This window comes from Carassius carassius, chromosome 5 (genome assembly GCF_963082965.1).
Source record: "Carassius carassius chromosome 5, fCarCar2.1, whole genome shotgun sequence".
NCBI lineage: Eukaryota > Metazoa > Chordata > Actinopteri > Cypriniformes > Cyprinidae > Carassius > Carassius carassius.
Genome location: NC_081759.1, coordinates 25,711,139 through 25,727,408, shown reverse-complemented (window position 1 = coordinate 25,727,408; position 16,270 = coordinate 25,711,139). Strand labels below are relative to the sequence as shown.

The following is a 16,270-nucleotide window of genomic DNA, read 5'->3' as shown; positions in this document are numbered from 1 at the left end:
CTCTGCTACTTCGCTTTTCTTCATAGACAGTACAGAAGCGAACTGAAATTGAGCAGAAGTCTGACTAGACAGCAACAGGTCTCGGGGGGGAAAAATGTTCCTGGTACAAATATTCTGGGTAATTTCGGTGGAAACGCGGCAATAGTCAGGCTAATTTTATACATGCATGCAATATTTATGGCAGAATTAAAGTTTGGTGAAAGACAGGAATGGCTTGGCATGTTTGGGTGCTAAAATGATAAACCGCACTTGCGTACATCTGCATTTCATGTGTTTGAAGGGTTTCATAAAGTTACATGTACAACAATGGAACAGTTACAGTTTTAAAAACGTTGGACACTTACTCTACATTAAGACTGCTTTGGTAACATTGTGTCGATTTGAAATCAGAAATAAATATCCATAAATAAACAACAGGCAATAATTGTAAAGTTCTCTTTTAATGTTGGTTAAATGTATTCTTGTAATATACATGGAATCACTTTCATTAAATAGGCTGGGATGCAATGCATTAAGACAGTTTAAATAGTTCACTTTCATCCTATTGTTCCTCCCTTGATGCTGATGAATTCAGGAACAGCTCAATATATCTCTTCACTGAACGACAGGGGAAAAACAAAGCAAGGTTAATAGTTAACATTTTGGACCACATTTGGGTTATTTCAGATGAACATTCATATTCCTTACTTATATACTCTCGGTCTTTGGACATGGCTAAAACGGCATCTTGATGTGTTCTGAAGTAAGCATCTGCCTCACCGGTGGGTCGACCTTCAGGGCCGTACTCCACAAGAACCTTCACCAGTCTGATGGGTGCAAAGAACTAGAACAGAAATTACACCTCAGTCATTTGGGCGAGATCAATTGAAGTCTTAAGGAGATATTCCACTCCTCTTGACCACCTCATTGACACAAACAATCAAAAATAATGCTGTATATTAAATAGAATAAATTCAATATAAAACTTCACCTTGACAATGTCTTCTCCTGTGGCATCATATGGCAGACCTCTCATGTGAATGAAGTTGTGTGTTGTTGATATAGAGCTACTGTTTGCTGTCCATAAAAATCTACACATTAAGGACTGCACACACAGTATACAACATCTGTATTAATATTTAAAGCCTGGTTGTAAAGGGACACTATAATAAACACCTGTTTTCTTTGTGCGTGGCGTGTCCTCAGCTCCTGGTGTGAAAGATGTCTCAATTCGCCCTCTTCCATACTGGACTTGGATCTCACTTTTCCTGCTGGGGAAAATCTCAATATACCTGCATATGAGGACAAAACACCCCTGACATGTTAAAGTAAATATTTGAATTAAAATCTTTTGGTATTGAATGGGACAAGACACCCCAGGTGACGTAACTAAAATAAAACTAATAGACACCAGCATACTTGCCTAGTTGATTGACTTGCATTAAAAATGGCAACACAGGGTTTCTGAAATTTTATGTTTAAATATGCAATGATCTATTATCTAATTATTTATACAATTTTGAATGTATAAAATCATCAAATGATATATGAACAAACGCCTCTGTAAAAAGCTTCAGAATACTGATGGGAATAAGAGTGGCCAGAGTTGAGAACCTCTGCTTTAAAGATACATAACGTAATTGAAATATATCTACCCAAAATCTCAAAGAAATGCCTGAAAAAAAAAAACATTTATGTTCCTAAAAATATTTTTTTTTTCTTTTGTGTCAAGTATTACTTGATGAAATACCAACCTGTTTCCCATGACTTCTCTGTCTTTCTTCAAAGCCTCTTCAGCTATTTCCTTAGTGGAGAACTGCACGAAGGCATCGCCTGAGTTTCTTCCTTTTCTGTCCAGGACTATTGTAACTCCATCTTCCACAATCTCCAACCCTGTTTCGAGAATATTAAAGCACTCAAATGAAGCATATGGCTTTTATCAGTGCAATGACTTTCAAATGTCACATTTTTAAGGATCTCACCAGAGAAAAACTGAACGATGTCTTTCTCTGAGCAGCTGAAGGGAAGCCCTCGGAGTCGCACCGCTCCATCCGACTCTGTACACTGCTGTGTAGCCTTTAATATGGCTTCAGCATCTTTGTTTGTCACCTCATACACTGAAACACAAAATGCCAGTGTTCACTAAATATGAGCACTGTGAACAATCTGGCATGTGATAAACACAAAGAATACTGCTTACCTTCAACAAAGCGTTGTCCAAGGTAATGTTTGTGCAGATCCAATGCTTTGCAAACGTCCTCCTCATGCTCCAGCTCAATAAACGCCTGTCCCATCGATTTGCCGTTCCTGTTGTGAATTATATGGATTCCCTCAGCTCCACCTCGGATCCTACAATCTACAAAAATCAAATATAGAAATAAAATGAAATGCACTTTACATCATGAGTAATCATATCTAAATTTCTTTAATTCACTTTGATTATTCGTACATTATTATTTTGAAATATCACTTTAAAATGTAATTATTAAGTATAAAAAATGCTTTGAATCAGAATGGGGAAGAAAGGGGATTTAAGTGACTTCAAACGTGAAATGGTTGTTGAGTATTGAGTAGTTGATTATTTCAAAAACTGCTGATCTACTGTGATTTTACGCACAACCATCAGGGTTTACAGAGAATGGTCCAAAAAAGAGAGAATATCCTGTGAGCAGCAGTTGTGTGACGAAAATGCCTGGTTGATGTCAAGAGGAGAATGGGCAAACTGGTTAGAGATGATAGAAAGGCAACAGTAACTCAGATAACCACTCGTTACAACCAAGGTATGCAGAATACCATCTCTGAACGCACAACACTTCAAACCCTGAAGCAGACGGGCTACAGCAGCAGAAGACCACACCGGGTGTCGCTCATGTCAGCTAAGAATAAGAAACAGAGGCTACAATTTGCACAGGCTCACCAAAATTAGACAACAGAAGATTGGAAAAACGTTGCCTGGTCCGATGAGTCTCGATTTCTGCTGCAACATTCAGATGGTAGGGTCAGAATTTGGCGTAAAGAACATGAAAGCATGGATCCATCCTGCCTTGTCTCGAGGTTCAGGCTGGTGGTGGTGGTGTTATGGTGTGGGGGATATTTTCTTGGCACACTTTGGGACCCTTAGTACCAATTGAGCATTGTTTAAACACCACAGCCTACTTGAGTATTGTTTCTGACCATGTCCAGCCCTTTTTTCTACAGTGCACCCATCTTCTTCTGGCTACTTCCAGAAGGATAATGCACCATGTCACAAAGCTCAAATCATCTCAGACTGGTTTCTTGAACATAAAAATTAGTTCACTTTACTCAGATGGCCTCCACAGTCACCAGATCTCAATCCAATAGAGCAGCTTTGGGATGTGGTGGAACGGGAGATTCACATCATGGATGTGCAGCCGACAAATTTGCAGCAACTGTGAAGCTATCATGCCAATATGGATCAAATTCTCTGAGGAATGTTTCCAACACTTTGTTGAATCTATGCCACGAAGAATTAAGACAGTTCTGAAGGCAAAAGGTGGTCCAAACCATTACTAGCAGTATGGAGCCCTGTCATTAAACTAAGTGTTTACATGCATTTTACCAAAACATATTCAGTGACACAGAGTGACAACTTATGTTACATGCCTTTTATCTAATAATCCACTAAAGTGTACCATTATAATATTTTGTATACATATTTATGCTCAATTTGGAAATCTAAATAAAATGAAAGCTTTATATCCTCCTATATCACTGGCCATACAAGTATGGTGTATCATATTATACAAAAATACACTGTGTATATATGCAAAAAACATTTTTAATAATAATAATTTAAGATATTCTTTTATATTTTATCTGAAGGTTCAATAAACTGTTCATTTCAAGTTAGGTTTTTCTGACTATTATTTGATATGTTTTACATTTTAATATATCTTGAACTGACATGACTTGATCAAGTAGGTGAAACATGTCTGCAAAGACTTAGAGACTGTGAAAGATCAAAACAAGTACCAGAAAAAAAGTTCATTAAGTCCTCTGCAGTACACGACCAAGGAAAACCCTTGGCCTGGATGATAAACACTTCCTTTGCTTGGGGCTCCTCATGAGGGGTGTATTCTGGTAGAGGTGGATACTCATCTTCCTTAGATGGAGCCTAGAACAATAAAAGAATAGTGTCAGGAGAAAACAGTTACAAGTTACAATAGAATTTTTTATTCCTCTTCTGGAAATGCACTTTCTGTAGATAAATGCAGCCGGTAACGTTACCTCGGTAAATAGTCTTCGCTGATACAATGTCCATGGATGCTTGACTTCATGACCTGCAAAATATCTCGCTTGCCATGAATGAACATCTCGACCTCGTGCTACTGTAAACTGCGCAGTTTTAATATGATTCAGAATCTCCACGCATGGGAACTGCTGCTGTCTCCTGATACAGCGAACAAGAGACAACAAGAGCGCGCTCCTACTGAATGCAGACATCTTGTACTGTACAAAACTTCGCCTTAAAACTTAGCTTAAACACTTAAGTATGCAAACAGTTTTAACACCTCATGTTTCGGCTCAGTTGCCCCAAAAATCACGTTGACCTGCGGCATCAGAGGACAACATGACGTCAACAACACGCGCCCTTGGCCTTGACAGACTTGTCAAAATAATAGTTATTTTTTAGTTGTAGTTTATACATATATTTTTAATGCGGTTAAATAAACAAAAAGGATTATAATACGTACAAAACAAATATAAAATACAGTACTTACAATACATACAAAAAACCTTTCAATAATAAACGATTTATGGTTTTAACCGGTTAAGAGAAGAAGTAATGTAATATAAAGATTCTTAAGAAATAGACAGAAAGGAGTAAAAGAGAGAGAGAGAGTGCACACAAAGAGAGTTACAAGTATATTAACCCTCTGGGCTTCTTCGCCCGAAAACGGGCGAAAACTTGAACGTTTTGAAATGTTTAATTTTTTTGCTTCATCGGATGGGGATGAAACTTGGTGACTTTTGTTGTATTACCTATATGAACACACAAAAAAATCAAGGAGATGATTCTGATATGTTAAAGGGTCGTAAAAAAAAAAGTCACACTTAGCTTCCTCCCGCCCGAAAACGGGCGACATAGGAAATGAATGGGAAATACGAAAAAATAGGAAAACTCAGAGAAACTTTTGGTGGTACAAGCTACAGATCAGCAACTGTGCTGAAAAAAAGTGTACAGCAATGAAGGGGTGACACTCTAGAACATCAAGAGTGCAAATAAGACCCCCCCCCCCACACACACACACACACACACCCACGCACACAAACACACACACACATACACAGATAAACTGGCGACTGCAACAGCAAATTTGTAGAATATTCCACATAAAATCAATAAATGAAAAAAAAAACTTGCTCAAATGCACACACACACACACAGAGAGAGAGAGAGAGAGAGAGAGAGAGAGAGAGAAAGAGAGAGACTGGTAAGACTGCAACAGCAAATTTTGAGAATATGCAAAAATAAATAAATAAAAAATACAAAAAGAGACTCTCGCTCAAATGCAACACACACACACACACACACACACACACACACACACACACACATTCACTCACACATACACACACACACACACACACACACACACACACATTGTGTTCCCTTTCTAACCAAATGCTATAGTTTGATTGTAATCATAATGCAAAACCTGATACTTATCTAAACATTTTTGTTAAGAAAATAAAGTAATCATCTTTTAGAATATCTAAATGTATATCTAAATAAAAAAAAACGAATAAGATAGAGAAATCATGTCTAAAACAACAAAAGGAATCAAAAAGCCTTTCTATATAGGATATATAGGAAGCTATAGACACCCTACAGGCTGGTACAGGACATTACACAAAAGTGGCTATTTTTTTAAAGCCACTAGATGAAGTTCTTCTCCTGGAACATTTTTTTTTTAGGCTGGCACTCTATTTTGATGTGAAATGCTGCATTTATTGATTTTTTTTTTTAAATAAATATAAAATAAAAAATGATATATTAATTCTAATGGAAAAAATAGCTCATAAAAATTATATAATTAATGCAAAGTATCATAAAAAAATCTAAAAATTCTAAATAATAATCAGAAAACATTATAGAACAAAAATATATTTGATTGGTTATCCTGGGAAAAAGTAAAGTACAATTTTAAGGCTTCGCCCGTTTTCGGGCGGGAGGAAGCTAAGTGTGACCCATTTACGAAGAAGGCCAGAGGGTTAAGGAAGAATATTAAACATGGCACAAGTTCTAGATGTTTTATAGCTTTGTTAACATACGATGAAATTGTATTTAAATACAACATCAGTTCTTGTTTGAAGATGTTAAAATGGGGTATACATTTAGTATATTTATATTTATATACATACAAATTTCCAATAAATAAAAGGAAGTTTATACAAAAACTTGCATTAAATAAATTCTTATCTTTAGCATAAAACCCCAAAAGAATGTGTCTGTAACATAAAGAGAAATCATTAAAAAAAATTATAATGATGAATAAATATAAAAAAATAACATTTTGGACAATCAAAGGATTAACATGAACAAAAGGACACTCCCAAAACAAATGAGCTACAGTTTCAAAAGAAATTTCACAGAAAGAACAAGATGTATCAATGTAACTTTAAAAATTTCTGCAAAAACTGCTTGACAGGATAAAATATTTCTTTAACTTTTTCTTTTTAGCTGTAGTTCAAAACGGCAAAATTATATATTTATTTATTTATTTTCTCTAACTTAATTTTCTCAAAATTATTTACTTTTTATTAGGATACAGAATGTGTTTTGTCGACACTATATTATGGTAGTATTAGATATTATAAAAGCATTTTGTTAGTAAAAGTAAAATTTTGTTTTTCAATGTCATTGTAATAAATGTAAAACAAATTACCAGAATATTGTCTGGTGAATATTAACTTAATACGTTAATAACTAGAAGTTATTGTCTTTTACCAATTATTAGATAGTGATAAACCTAAAGATAAGCATTTTAATTTGAAAATATTTATATAACCATTTTTACAATCAACTACAAATAAAATAATAATAATTATAATATATATAAAAATAATTTAACATAATTATCCGTTGAATTTCCTAAAACGGTCTTTTATCCTCATTCCAACGTGACTCTTATTTGAGAAGAAAGGCTATCCATTGGATCTACCAGCTGTTGTGATCTCGCGAGATTTGTGGCTCTGGAGAGACTTTGGATGGGAAGGAGAACTTTTGCACGGGAAGGATCAGTGTTGTTGGAGTGTCAAGGATATTACGGCTCATATACTTTGCTTTTCACCTTTCAACAGTCAAGATATCGGACTAGTGTCGATTTCTCATCTACAGCACATTTCCCACAAGAAGAGATGAGCTTTTTATTGTAAGTATGAGGAGTGGATTCTATAAATGGGAACACTGATGGCTAGTTAGCAAGCGTAGAGATACTGCTTTTGTCCCGAAGCTGCCTGTACATGACCAATCCTGACTCACAGCCATCATTTATTAGTAGTTAACGGTAATGATAAATAAAAACAGCTGATAGAAGCACAGTCTGATGCTGTCGCAGCAGATTAGTACGTGACCATAATAACACAAAACTGGAGGCTGGCGAATGAAGAATATTTAGCCAATACATGAGGCCATCAGCAGCTGTGAGAATTTGGGTTTAGTTGCTCACCATCATGACTGCCCTTGGATTCATTTTACAGTAATCTGTCTGTGAACACAGCTGTATTTCCCAACACCTTACCATTTATGTAAACGGGAGATTGTCTTGTATTTCCCTTAATCATAACCCAAAGACGTTGTTAGTTTGATGTTAATCAATTAGTATTACAAAACCTGTTATCACCAATGACTGCCAACTAATAAGAGTTCTCTCCCCTTCGCAAAACATACCAAAATGATTTGACTTGATCAAACAAACTAACATGAAATACAGATATGATCATTATGTCTGGATAATTCCTCTATAATCCCAGTATAGTAAGTCACAATACTGTACATTTTGCTTTAAAATGTTGATTTGTGTTCATCTGCAACCTGTGTTGGTGTCTACATGGGTATTTTTCAAAATCATGCATCAGTTTCTTTTCTATCTATCTATATAGGGAGACACTGCCTTGCAATGGATTTAATTACGTTGTGACCACCAAATCATAAAAACAAGTATCATCTTTTGATCTAATGTCTTTAGAAGCATAAATATAATAAGCAAAATGTAATTAATTTCTCTCTTCTGCTTTCCATTGACAATGGGAAGTAGACTGTGCTGTAAATCCGGCCACATGATTCACAAGATAATTCAGTAAAGCCTCTTAAGTGGAATCATGGAATCGAGTTAAATTTAAATTAATTTGTGCAAAGAGTGTGTTTTTCACTAGCATTATTATGCCCTCAAAGTTTGTGCATGCACATGTTTTTTACTTTGTGAAGACTGGAGTTCCCCATCTGACTTCTGCTTGATGCTCTGATGCAGTCGCCTGACTCCAGAAAATATCAGTATGGGTAAAAGATAATGTCATTTGGGACCATCACAACCTGAAAATGGGTCTGTTCTGATCCTCTTTATTGTTGATTGCATGCTGGTCATTCAGAAGGTTTGCCTGTATTTGTTTTTCACTTCCAGTGTCCCTTTCATTGTTTGCTGTGCAAATTTGTGTCTGAACAGTGAACAGCAGGTGGACATGCTGAACCGAGCAGCTGTTGAATTGGTGAAGACAGGCTCACTTTGAGGTGTTGATAGACCAGTAAATGCACATAGGCTGTAGGTTCAATTCCGAGGAAGAGTTGTATGGGTTTTATGGAGCCACTTAGGTGTTAATCTTTGGGGGTTTTAACTGTATAAGTATATGAAGTGTTAAACCTCCATGTAGAACTTTTAACTATCCCTTTGGCTTATCCAAAGGTCTATGAGTTTTATAAAGAAAAGAAAAACAGCTTTTAGTAGTTTTGGTACCACATTTTGGAATGACACACGTTAATAAAAGCAAAAAGAAAAGCATTTTGGGTAAAAGCACGCAAGTTTGTGTTGTTTTCTAAATGTAAATACACTTCTGACGCTGACCTCATTAAATTTTCTAGTCAAATGTAACTCCATTTCTTCAAGAGCTTAATTTTAATAAATAAATGTGCATTGTGGTGGTGTTTTTATTTGTTTATTTTTTGCAAAACTCAACTGTAGTATGTATCTGCTCTTTATCAAATAATTCAAACTAAAAGCTGTTGAAAGAACGTTTAATATTGTACGATAATGTGAGGCTATACATCTTTAGTAATTAATCAGATGCCCTGGATTGCAAATTTCATCTCAACATTAATAATATAATTGTAGCTTCTGTAATTTAAAGTAGGCACTATCAGGTTTAGATTAACCTTTTTATATTTTCACTTTCGTAAAGTGAGTTTCTAAATGTAAATCTTTAGTGATTTGCAATTTTGCCTGAATTGAGTTTAGTATCTTTTGGGTCAGTGTAAGTTTGTAGTAATCATTAAAGCCTGAACATCCAGCATTCTTACTTTTCCACACAGTGGAAGCCGCTCATCAAAGACGTTCAAGCCAAAGAAGAACATTCCCGAGGGCTCACACCAGTATGAGCTTCTGAAGCACGCGGAGGCCACGCTGGGCAGCGGGAACCTGCGCATGGCTGTCATGCTGCCCGATGGAGAGGACCTCAATGAATGGGTGGCAGTCAACAGTAAGCATGTGACTTTAATTCAGGAAAAAATATCCTGTGTTTGCATCCTCAGCATGTGCTGCGTAAAACCTGGAAATTTGCTGTGGTTATAAAGGTTATACATGTTTTGTTCTCAACTGAATATAGGTCTGCTGCTGCAGAATTAAATATCACATCAACATTTCAAAAAGGTGTAAAATTAAATCATATGACATGACAGTGCAGTTAGTTCTTAATTGTATACAGAACTATATTTGTCTTTATTAATCTTTAATAAATGTAGATAAAACCTCACGCATCCTTCCCTCCAAGCACATCTCAGCCTAAACTTATCCTTCACATTCAGTTGCATGGCTTCAAAGAAATAGCTCCCAGAATCAAAACATATACCCTTTTTTTGGACTATAAGTCGCACCTAAGTATAAGTTGCATCAGTCCAAAAATACGTCATGACGAGTAAAAAAACATATATAAGTCGCATTTATTTAGAACCAAGAGAAAACATTACCGTCTACAGCCACGAGAGGGCGCTCTATGTCTTCAGGTGTAGGCTACAAGAGCACTGAGCAGCATAGAGCGCATTCTCGCGGCTGTAGACGGTAATGTTTTCTCCTGGTTCATGTCAAATTAATTTTGATAAGTCGCACCTGACTATTAGTCGCAGTACCAGCCAAACTATGAAAAAAAAGTGCAACTTATAGTCTGTAAAATACGGTAATCTTTTTCCTCTAAATATTAAAAGTTTTGTATTATATCAATGTTTTCACAAATATTATATGTCTACAACTGCTAAAATCTCAACCCTGTAAAATATATGCAGTCAGCATCAGGACAAACTGTGTTTAAAGGGGTCTTCCCTCTAATCATCCATTTTATAAGGTCTGTTTGTAGGTCAGTTTTGCAACGTTCGCTTGGATTCATTCATAGCCTCTGGCCGCCTTCTCTATTTTTAACAATAAAGACAGTTGAGCTTTCTTAGATTATTAGCCTCCGGGACAGAGGGCTGAATAAAGACTCTGGCAGCACTGAAGTTGCCAGGGTTTAGGGTTTCATCTTATTGCTGCAGCTCATGAAATATTGGGTGTACCCAACTCCTGCTATATAATTAGAGCAGGGATCCACAAACCCCTTGAGGTTTGTTTTGGAACTGCAGGGGTAGATATTTATGTTGTTATTTTTTGGTCTTGACAAAAATGATCACTTCAGACCGTAGGTTTTATAATGGCTATAGATGCTGGAATAGGTTTGTATTATAATGCTGTTTGATGTGCTCGCAGCTGTGGACTTCTTTAATCAGATCAACATGCTGTATGGGACCATCACAGACTTCTGCACTGAGGAAAGCTGCCCACTAATGTCTGCTGGACCCAAGTAGGTATTAACAGGGATTTATCATATGAAAATCTTTGTAGCATATTACAATTTGACATTTTTTTAATACAGTACAGTACTGTAGTATTGTGAAATACTATTACAATTTAAACTAACTGTTCTAATTTCTTATTGTTATAAGTGTTGAAAACAGTCGTGTTGCTTAATATGTTTGTGGAAACAGTGATACAGTTTTTATTAAAAAAAATTTGAAATGGAAAAATCTGTCACTTGATCAATTTAATGTCTACTTGTCTTTACAAAACAAATCTTACTGACTGGTAATGTGCTTGCATTTGAATGGAAATGTAAAAAATGTATTTCTTTTCACTTGTTTTTTCGATGTTGTCTTCAGGTATGAATATCACTGGGCCGATGGAACCAACATAAAAAAGCCAATTAAATGTTCAGCTCCGAAGTACATTGATTACCTGATGACTTGGGTCCAAGATCAGCTTGATGATGAGACACTTTTCCCTTCAAAAATAGGTGTGCTTCTCCTTTAATTTCTTGTGCATGCTCTAGAAATGTGGCATGCTTTTTCTTTATATAGCTCATTATGATCATGGAGGGATTTGTCCACATGCTGGTGCTTTTAAAGCATCAGTAAAGCATTATTAAGGCGATACTAGTTACCATCCCCTATTGCTTGGATTCTTAAACAGATTTTTAAGTTGCTTTTCTGTGACATTTATAGGGGTCCCTTTCCCAAAGAATTTTATGTCTGTGGCCAAGACCATTTTGAAGAGACTCTTCCGTGTTTATGCTCACATCTACCATCAGCACTTTGACTCGGTCATCCAGCTGCAGGAGGAGGCGCACCTCAACACCTCCTTCAAGCACTTTATCTTCTTCGTTCAGGTGAGTACTTGTGAGTTGTGTTAGTTTGCTGTTTTTGCTTATCACAAGTAGATGAGTGTTTGGCTACCTTCCAGTATAAACATTTTTTAATGTCTTTTCAGGAGTTTAATTTGATTGATCGGAAGGAACTCGCGCCCCTTCAGGAGCTGATTGAGAAGCTCACATCCAAGGACAGATAAATCTGCTCTTCCCATCAACATCATCTCCAATTTCTCTGTACAGGCAGCCTGGCTTTGTTCTCTGTGATTGACAGGTGTGTGGGAAGGTTTCCTTCAAGAGTTGGGAAAAGGCTGATTCCAAAAAAATAACAATAAAAAGCCCTTCATAAGCCACAACTCAACCATAGGTCAAAATCATAGTGGAATTGTACTCCTTTTGACATCATCTCACTCTCAAACATGATCTAAGTGCCTGATATGTCCATTTTCAAAATTGCTCATTTGTAAAAAAACAAAAAGCGCTACCACTGCTATAAAACCTCTTCGTGATTACACTTTTTTTTTTCGGAGTACATTGATGATAATTAGTGGTATGTTAGCTTTTTTCCTTGTGATGGATGTATTTAGAAGTGCATAGATTTAAAAATACTGAATGAAACATTCATTGATTTATTTATTTTTTTTTTCCAAAGAGATGAAGATGTCTTGGCTTCTCTTAAGTACTCATTTTAACTGCTCCCTGTATCTCATGTCATGTTTGGGATTTCCGTTATCCATTTCAGCAGTAGAACTGCTTTGTTCACTTCAGAATTTATCCAGCCCTAAATAAATGTCTCCTTATTGTGACACATTTCAGTCTTTACTGAAGAACATTGGGCCCACTGTTTGCCTACTATTGCTTTTAAACCACTACAGTACTGTTGAATAAGTACGTTGATGAGCCAGATTCTCTCCCAGATGTCACCAGTTTGTCTGTCAGAGGCTGGGATGAAATGAGCTGACTATGCAAGATCGGTATGTCGTGTTTGATCTCATTGTTTTCATACACTATAAAACACAAGGCTTTTACATTCTTCTATTCATGGATTTGGAAACCCTAGGTACCTTTCAAGCATATAACTACAACAAACCCAATGGGAAAGATACACTTTACTCTTTTCAAAGATCTAGATCTTTCACTTGAAACACAAGCTAAATAATGAGGAGGTGAATGAAAGTTGTATAAAATCTGTGAAAATAACTTTAATAACTGACTGCAGTCAAAATAGCTGGTGTTCCTCTGTATAATTTAAGCAGTTTATACGTTTGGTCTTTATGAAGTTTTGCCCCATGAATGTTTATTTTCCTGAATGTTACAGAAAATGTGTTATTCTGAATAACACGGTTAAAATGTTTCTCAGAGATCACTTTATTTCAGAACAAAATAAGATTGATTAAAGACGAATGTACTAAACATTTTTGATGGCAAGTTGTAAATACTGTAACATGAGATGTGTAACTTTTGTGGTACAATGCTGAATACTGTTTATAGGATAATAAACCTGTTTGAGAAAAAATGGTTTTGTTTTTCATTGTTTTAATAGTGCAAGCAAACCCATGTGTTTTTTTTTCTCTGCATGAATCATATCAGCCATTACTAATATATATATGTGTGTATATATATATATATATATATATATATATATATATATATAAGAATTATAAAAATGTCTTTACAATGGTGTATGTAATATTCTTGTCACAAATTGATATACAATCTTGTATATCAATATACAACTCCACAAATAAGCAGGGACTGGATGAGAACCAGTTAGTCTAAGAAAAATACTTCCCATAAATTGTTCTCCATACTTAATATGTAATTATTTAATACCAATCTGGCCTTTCCCATAACCCCTCCTTTAATCAGGGAAACTTTTTTTAAAAGGTTGGAGCACATGGTCATTTTGGTGTGACAAAATCTGTAGTCTTGAAATCCATTTAATCCTGTCAATCAACTTAGTCATATGTGGCCATGATCTGGTTCATCCCTCAGGCCTGTGGTGTTGCTAATCATATCATTTTCTAATAATTCACTGTACCCATTTATCTGTAGGCTACTTCTCAACCTAAATGTTCTTAATATATGAAATCAAACCACACCATTTGTAATATTTCTTAACCAAAAATATGAAAGTAGCCCCCTGTACTCAAGATTTCTGCAGACATAAGCTGACAGTAGAGGGAGACAAAACATTTGTGTCTGAAACTGATTCACTCAAAGTGCATCTCGTGACTGGCCTCATGCTGAAACTGAATTAAAGGTTCAATAAAAAGACCATCTAAAATCATTCCCTGAGTTGCTTTTGTTCATAAAGGTCAGATATTTCAATGGACCTGATTGTTAAAGGCCAGAGATTTCATAATTAGAAAAATCTGATTCATGTTTCACGTTCTTCAACAATGGGTCAGTCTCAGTACCAGCTAAAATGAACTCAATAATGTCAAGAAACAATGTGATCATCTGTTGCCATGACATGTGAGTTGTATTAGGTGGAACAAATGCTATCCCAGAGCTTGTCTTCTTTGCAGTTCAAGAAATCAGGACAAAATTATTATTTATCTTAATTTACTAGTCGTTGTCTTTATCCCTAGCCACAGGTTAAATCCATACAGAAGTTTTGTCCTTCTGTCTTTGTAGGAGCAATTGTGTAATATTGTGCAAATCTCCCCAGTACTAGATTCTGTGCTTTCTCAAATGTCTGCAGTTTTCTGGAAGTGTGTTTTCCTCCATATTGCACAAACTCTGTGCTGATTAAAATCTGCAAACTTGACCCCTGGGCTGTTGTTTTTCCTGTACCTCTGAGCGACTTCATGTTGACAACAGTATTATATTCTGTCTGTTTCTTTTTTATATCCCCTAAAGGTTTGGTTCTATGCCATCTCGCTGTCTGCGCTGAGCCACCTCATATTTTCTCGTATTGGGATTTAATCTTGAGCATTTCTGAGTGTTTAAAGGGATATTGCAGCGCACTATAAATGATTTTTTTTTTTTTTGGCAATTCATTACATATTCTGCAAGACTCCCAACATTCTCAGCAGTTTACTATTTTCAGTTTACTATAATGACAACTAAAAATAGTTTGTTTCCTCGACATCTCTTCATTGAATGTTTCATAATAACCAAGAACAAGATTAGAATCTGTGCACTGATAACTGATCCCCACACTCCTGATAGGCTGATTACTGATTACTATCTGGTTACTCACATACCATTCCAAAGGTTTTTGGTTGCTAAGTTTTTGTTTTGTTTTTACATAAAAAAACAGTAATATTAATATTATTGCAAGTTAAATTGACAGTCTCTATTTTAATATCAACCTCTGAACCTCTGGATCAGTCATACTGGATGTCAAGAAATGCACAAAATAACACATAGATCCTCCTTTTTACCAGCAGCACTATAGACTGTCATAAGTAGTAGTCATTTGTAGTTTCTTGGTCCCTGTTGACCCTCACTCTGAGTGTAGTACTGGTTGGCATCTTTATGTTGTCAGTGAGAAATGATACAACTCTTGACACATCTTTTAATGTGACAGATCTTCCACCCTCTTTAAGTACTTGAGCCGGGTTTGCAGACTTTCGCACAGACGGATCTCTTTCTAATACCTCTGCTGTTTTCTCAAGAGTCAAGCTCTACTAGAACGCACTGGCGCCAGTTTAGGTGCAAAGACAAACAATCGTCTTCTTCTAATCAGTAAATCTCCACCGAGCAATGATGGTCTGTTCTCTTTGTGATAGCAAAAGCATGCAAACATGTTTTATGTGGGATGAAAGAAGGCAGAAACTAAGTATTTTGGTTCCTTGAGTCACAGATGTTGATACACACACACACACACACACACACAGACATAATATATTTTGCCCTCCTCTTTTAAAATACTATCTCGTCTATAATTCATGTTCTAGATATTATTAATACATATTTAAAAATAAATTTTCATCAATCAGAAAGAATACTGCAATTTGCCAAATACATTGTAATGAATACATCAAATGAATGATGGACAGGCTAGATCACATCACACATACTGAGGTAATGAGCATTAGTGTGGAAACAGACAAACAGTGCATTTGAATGAGACATATTTAAATGACTAGACGATGACAAACCTTATTAGTGTATATAGCATAAAGCTTTTAAATGCTTCTGTAAACTATAGTAGGCACATAAATCAGTTTAACAATAGTTGATTGGAGTTATTGCCCATGTTTGGCAATCATTCTGAATGTATGTCTGCTGAGATTTGGGAGTTGACTTTATGAATATGAACATGTACATAAATACATTTAGTTTCTGAGAAACAGAATGGTCAAAGCCTTTGTCTTAACTTGCACTGTATGTGTACACAGTCATAGTGAGTGACATTAAACGTAAAACCAGAGTT

The 16,270-nt window shown here is 35.8% G+C and overlaps 2 protein-coding genes across 2 annotated transcripts; one reads left to right on the top strand and one right to left on the bottom strand.

Moving 5' to 3' along the window:
- Positions 1 to 440: 440 nt before the first annotated feature.
- On the bottom strand, positions 441 to 4,602 carry LOC132141068 (heterogeneous nuclear ribonucleoprotein H-like). The gene is made up of 9 exons (XM_059550248.1): positions 4,228 to 4,602; positions 3,973 to 4,114; positions 2,180 to 2,335; positions 1,962 to 2,096; positions 1,734 to 1,872; positions 1,156 to 1,271; positions 971 to 1,056; positions 688 to 823; positions 441 to 597 (listed from the first exon to the last, which is right to left on the bottom strand). The coding sequence occupies exons 1-9, from the start codon at positions 4,441 to 4,443 to the stop codon at positions 542 to 544; spliced, it is 1,182 nt and encodes a 393-aa protein (XP_059406231.1). The 5' UTR covers positions 4,444 to 4,602; the 3' UTR covers positions 441 to 541.
- A 2,562-nt stretch (positions 4,603 to 7,164) lies between these two features.
- On the top strand, positions 7,165 to 12,361 carry LOC132141069 (MOB kinase activator 1B-like). The gene is made up of 6 exons (XM_059550250.1): positions 7,165 to 7,376; positions 9,527 to 9,693; positions 10,950 to 11,043; positions 11,399 to 11,532; positions 11,741 to 11,904; positions 12,006 to 12,361. Exons 1-6 carry the CDS (start codon positions 7,213 to 7,215, stop codon positions 12,081 to 12,083), a joined length of 801 nt encoding a protein of 266 aa, XP_059406233.1. The 5' UTR covers positions 7,165 to 7,212; the 3' UTR covers positions 12,084 to 12,361.
- Positions 12,362 to 16,270: the final 3,909 nt, after the last annotated feature.

Excerpts from the sequence above, each read along its gene's own strand:
- LOC132141068 (XM_059550248.1), bottom strand. The coding sequence starts at position 4,443 with ATGTCTGCATTCAGTAGGAGCGCGCTCTTGTTGTCTCTTGTTCGCTGT. Across the intron at positions 2,336-3,972 it reads CTTAATGAACTTTTTTTCTG|ATTGTAGGATCCGAGGTGGA; the intron begins GTACTTGTTTTG and ends TGATTTTTGTAG. Across the intron at positions 1,057-1,155 it reads GCCACGCACAAAGAAAACAG|CAAACAGTAGCTCTATATCA; the intron begins GTGTTTATTATA and ends TTTTATGGACAG.
- LOC132141069 (XM_059550250.1), top strand. The coding sequence starts at position 7,213 with ATGGGAAGGAGAACTTTTGCACGGGAAGGATCAGTGTTGTTGGAGTGT. Across the intron at positions 11,533-11,740 it reads ACTTTTCCCTTCAAAAATAG|GGGTCCCTTTCCCAAAGAAT; the intron begins GTGTGCTTCTCC and ends TGACATTTATAG. Across the intron at positions 11,905-12,005 it reads ACTTTATCTTCTTCGTTCAG|GAGTTTAATTTGATTGATCG; the intron begins GTGAGTACTTGT and ends ATGTCTTTTCAG.